Consider the following 5,000-nt stretch of genomic DNA (forward strand, 5'->3'; position numbering starts at 1 on the left):
GAGAGAAAAGACAAAGAGCAGAGGACAGAAAACAAGAGAGAAACAGTAAAGAGAGAGAGAGAGAGAGAAGAGAAGAGAGAGAGAGAGAGAGAGAGAGAGAGTTAAGAACCAGAGCAAGAAGCATGCAGAAGAGAGACGTTAATGAGATTAATGAACAGACTCATCTATAACCGTCAATAAAGCCACCTAATAGCCAGGGGAAGAGAGCCAGCCAGTCAACCAGAGCATAGGAGACACCCAGGACTCACTCTCTCACACACACACACCTTTTAAAGAAGTAACCGTTGGCTTCAAACTGCTGGCGCAGCATGAACTTGCCCCTGTATTCGATGATGAGTGAATCTGGAGCCAGGTCACGCACCGCCTTCAGCACCCGCTTGCTCTGCTGCAGCTGGCTCTGTTGGGGACACACACACGGGGGAGAGAGGAGTCAGCTGGAGAGCGGGAGATTGGGATGAACTTAAAACATTTACAATTTGAATTCTACTGCTGTTCATGGCAGCTATGTGTGTCTGCAGACATTAATGTGTGTGTGTGTGTGTATGTGAGTGTGTATGTGTGTAAAACTTGTATAAAACATCTACAATTAAAATTGTACTGCTGGTTTCAAGGCAGCTATGTGTGTCTGCAGACATTGGTGTGTGTGTGTGTGTGTGTGAGCGCATTACCATTTCGAGTGTTTCGGTTACCTCCACGGGGGCTTGAAGCTGGCGGTGTGTGTGTTGTAGGCCAGCGTCTTGACGTGGCTGGCCTCCTTGATGCGCAGCAGCGTCTGCACGTCCTCGCTGTACTGGTTGCTGCTGGCCTCCTCGTAGCGCTCCGTCCACAGCTGCATCTTACTCTCCCACAGCGACGGAGAGTCGCTCGGGTCCACGTCAGGGGCCGAACCCTGAGAGGCAACACACACAGGTCAGATGATATATACACACACACACACACACACACACACACACCACAGGTCAGATGATATACACACGCACACACACAGGTCAGATGATATACACACACACACGTACACACAGGTCAGATGATATATACACACACACTCTCTATATACACACACACATTCTCCAGTGTAACATCTGAAGCCATATAAAAAGGTGGATGTATTACATATACCAGCATATGGCCTCAGCATGTGGAGAATGAATGAGTGTGGCCTACTAGCATAGCTACTGGAGAGCTTTGGGGAGAGTTCAGGGGTTAAAGAGACACTAGTGGAAGCTCACCTTCACTCTGGAGGACTTCCGTGACCCCTCCCGGAAGGCCTGCAACAAACACACACCACACACACACACGTCAGAAGAGGCAATACACAGATCACACACACACATCAAAGAGCAAGAACCACTACTGAAGGATGAAAAGAACTTTGCACACATTAAAACTTTATAGGACTATATGAGAGATTACTGTATATTGTAAATGTGACACAAAATGGCGTCAGGTGTGTGTGTGTGTGTGTGTGTGTGTGTGTGTGTGTGTGTGTGTGGCAGTCGCACCTTTTTCGCGCGAGCTGTGGTGGGCGGCTCCTTGTCGCCGCTTCTCTTTCGCTTCTTTTCAGGCGGCTTGTGGCCCAGGCGAGCGGTGGTGAGGGTCAGGCTGGTGGGCGCGTGCTGGAAGGCCGAATACAGCTCCAGCGGAACCTCGTCTCCGCTCTCCGTGGCGCTGGTGTCCCATCTAACACACACACACACACACACACACACACACACACACACACACAACTGACGCCATTTTGTGTCACATTTACAATATACAGTAATCTCTCATATAGTCCTATAAAGTTTTAATGTGTGCAAAGTTCTTTCATCCTTCAGTAGTGGTTCTTGCTCTTTGATGTGTGTGTGTGTGATCTGTGTATTGCTCTTCTGACGTGTGTGTGTGTGTGTGTTTGTTGCAGGCCTTCCGGGAGGGGTCACGGAAGTCCTCCAGAGTGAAGGTGAGCTTCCACTAGTGTCTCTTTAACCCCTGAACTCTCCCCAAAGCTCTCCAGTAGCTATGCTAGTAGGCCACACTCATTCATTCTCCACATGCTGAGGCCATATGCTGGTATATGTAAATACATCCACCTTTTTATATGGCTTCAGATGTTACACTGGAGAATGTGTGTGTGTATATAGAGAGTGTGTGTGTATATATCATCTGACCTGTGTGTACGTGTGTGTGTGTATATCATCTGACCTGTGTGTGTGCGTGTGTGTATATCATCTGACCTGTGTGTGTGTGTGTGTGTGTGTGTGTGTGTGTATATATCATCTGACCTGTGTGTGTTGCCTCTCAGGGTTCGGCCCCTGACGTGGACCCGAGCGACTCTCCGTCGCTGTGGGAGAGTAAGATGCAGCTGTGGACGGAGCGCTACGAGGAGGCCAGCAGCAACCAGTACAGCGAGGACGTGCAGACGCTGCTGCGCATCAAGGAGGCCAGCCACGTCAAGACGCTGGCCTACAACACACACACCGCCAGCTTCAAGCCTCCCGTGGAGGTAACCGAAACACTCGAAATGGTAATGCGCTCACACACACACACACACACACCAATGTCTGCAGACACACATAGCTGCCTTGAAACCAGCAGTACAATTTTAATTGTAGATGTTTTATACAAGTTTTACACACATACACACTCACATACACACACACACACACATTAATGTATGCAGACACACATAGCTGCCATGAACAGCAGTAGAATTCAAATTGTAAATGTTTTAAGTTCATCCCAATCTCCCGCTCTCCAGCTGACTCCTCTCTCCCCCGTGTGTGTGTCCCCAACAGAGCCAGCTGCAGCAGAGCAAGCGGGTGCTGAAGGCGGTGCGTGACCTGGCTCCAGATTCACTCATCATCGAATACAGGGGCAAGTTCATGCTGCGCCAGCAGTTTGAAGCCAACGGTTACTTCTTTAAAAGGTGTGTGTGTGTGAGAGAGTGAGTCCTGGGTGTCTCCTATGCTCTGGTTGACTGGCTGGCTCTCTTCCCCTGGCTATTAGGTGGCTTTATTGACGGTTATAGATGAGTCTGTTCATTAATCTCCTTAACGTCTCTCTTCTGCATGCTTCTTGCTCTGGTTCTTAATCTCTCTCTCTCTCTCTCTCTCTCTCTCTCTCTCTCTCTCTCTCTCTCTCTCTCTCTCTCTCTCTTTACTGTTTCTCTCTTGTTTTCTGTCCTTCTGCTCTTTGTCTTTTCTCTCAGACGTATTCATCCTTTCTTGTGTCTGTTGTCTGCTGTATAACCCAGTGATGATTCCTGTTCCTGCCAATAGTGCTCCTTTTGATCCTAGTTAAAAGCGTGACCTCTGCTCACCTCCATAATAATGCAGTACGATGCTGTCCAACCTCTGGAGTTCTTGTGAAACAATCATCCCTCTTCATCCTCCTTCCCTCCGTGTGTGTGTGTGTCTGCAGGCCGTACCCGTTTGTGTTGTTCTACTCCAAGTTTGACGGGCTGGAGATGTGCGTGGACGCGCGCAACTTCGGCAACGATGCACGATTCATACGCCGCTCCTGCACCCCTAATGCTGAGGTACACACACACACACACACACACACACACACACACACACACACACACACACACACACGTCTGCATACGTCTCCAGAAGAGATACAGACTGTTTGTGTTGAGCCTTATTAAAGAGTTGATGTGGTTCCTCTCCTCAGGTGCGTCACGTGGTCGAGGATGGCATGCTGCATTTGTACATCTATTCACTGAGACACATCAGTAAAGGCAGTGAGGTCACCATTGGATTTGACTACGACTATGGCAGCTGGTGAGTATTACACACACACACACACACACACACACACACACACAGATAATTCACACAGGTATCTCTTAGACACTTCAATTCTATCATTCCCTTCCACCTTGTGTGTGTGCGTGCATACATAGCAAGCAGTAGCAACACACAGCTGCCCATGTAAGAAACACAAAAATGTTTTGCTTCTAGAACCTTCTTAGAAGCTTATGACCGCCACAGTAATTGTTAACCGTCTCTCTCTCTCTATTTGCCATTTTGCCGCTGCAGTAAATACAAGGTGGACTGCGCATGCCTGATGGACCACGAGTGTCCGGTCTTCAAGCACAACCTGGAGCCCACGGAGAACCTGGGCGGCGGGCCTGGACTCTCGGCGGCCGGCGCGCCCGCAAGGACAAGGAGCCGCTGCTCCTGGAGCGCGAGGACGGAGGCCAGAACCAGAACCTCAACCTCAACCTGATGCTGGACGGGGAGGCGGCCAAGAGCAAGAACCTCGGTGACCCCAAGCAGAGGAAGCTCTCGCCGCTGCGCCTGTCCATCTCCAACAACCAGGTAAAACACACGCACACACACACACACACACACACACACACACACACACACACACACACACACACACACACACGCAAGCAGTCGTCAGCAAGAATCACCCTCACCTCAGTGTGTTCCAGTTGTAGCCATGTCTGTTTCTCCATTTGATTTGAAATACATCAGTTCAGTCATTAAAATGTGCCGTTTCATTTGGAAATGTTTTATATGTATGTATTCCACTTTTTATTGATGCATGTATCCTTCAATGTCAGATTCTTTGTCAATTCATTCATCTGTCGTCCATTCCTTCATCCCCTCTCTCTGTGAGTTCCCTCCCTGCCGGCACCCTATTCTCACACACACACACACACACACACACACACACACACACACACACACACACACACACACACACACACACACACACACACACACACACACACACACACGTTCATGTCTCATCACACTCGACTTGAGGATGTGTCATGAGCTGCAGTGATTTGTGTTCAAGTGAACAGTGCCCCCTGGTGGTTGTACAACAGAAGCTGGAAGACCTGGAAAGATGGTAGCCGGTCAGATAGACAGACACATGCTTCTGTCCAGGACTCTGCTCTGGCACTGAAAACACACCAGCAAATCCTTCCTGTCTATCATCTCTTACTCTCTCTCTCTCTCTTTCTTTCTTTCTTTCTTTCTTTCTTTCTTACACACACA

At 49.0% G+C, this 5,000-nt stretch overlaps 2 protein-coding genes across 2 annotated transcripts in view; one reads left to right on the top strand and one right to left on the bottom strand.

The window, feature by feature from the left end:
• Positions 1-265: 265 nt before the first annotated feature.
• Positions 266-1,737, bottom strand: LOC122132447 (inactive histone-lysine N-methyltransferase 2E-like). The gene is made up of 5 exons (XM_042707184.1): positions 1,733-1,737; positions 1,503-1,680; positions 1,230-1,268; positions 669-889; positions 266-397 (listed from the first exon to the last, which is right to left on the bottom strand). The coding sequence occupies exons 1-4, from the start codon at positions 1,735-1,737 to the stop codon at positions 686-688; spliced, it is 426 nt and encodes a 141-aa protein (XP_042563118.1). The 3' UTR covers positions 266-397; positions 669-685.
• A 145-nt stretch (positions 1,738-1,882) lies between these two features.
• The window catches only part of LOC116224043 (inactive histone-lysine N-methyltransferase 2E), a gene marked incomplete at its 5' end in the record, with an annotated part of 11,687 nt that continues 8,569 nt past the window's right edge, over positions 1,883-5,000 (top strand). The window contains 7 exon segments of the mRNA XM_042707182.1: positions 1,883-1,942; positions 2,285-2,485; positions 2,778-2,908; positions 3,403-3,520; positions 3,658-3,767; positions 4,026-4,116; positions 4,119-4,307. Coding sequence (XP_042563116.1) covers positions 1,883-1,942; positions 2,285-2,485; positions 2,778-2,908; positions 3,403-3,520; positions 3,658-3,767; positions 4,026-4,116; positions 4,119-4,307 — 900 coding nt within the window.

This window comes from Clupea harengus, unplaced genomic scaffold (genome assembly GCF_900700415.2).
Source record: "Clupea harengus unplaced genomic scaffold, Ch_v2.0.2, whole genome shotgun sequence".
In the NCBI taxonomy this organism is placed as follows: Eukaryota; Metazoa; Chordata; class Actinopteri; order Clupeiformes; family Clupeidae; genus Clupea; species Clupea harengus.

Excerpts from the sequence above, each read along its gene's own strand:
- LOC122132447 (XM_042707184.1), bottom strand. Across the intron at positions 1,269-1,502 it reads CCACAGCTCGCGCGAAAAAG|GCCTTCCGGGAGGGGTCACG; the intron begins GTGCGACTGCCA and ends TGTTTGTTGCAG. Across the intron at positions 890-1,229 it reads GGAAGTCCTCCAGAGTGAAG|GGTTCGGCCCCTGACGTGGA; the intron begins GTGAGCTTCCAC and ends GTTGCCTCTCAG.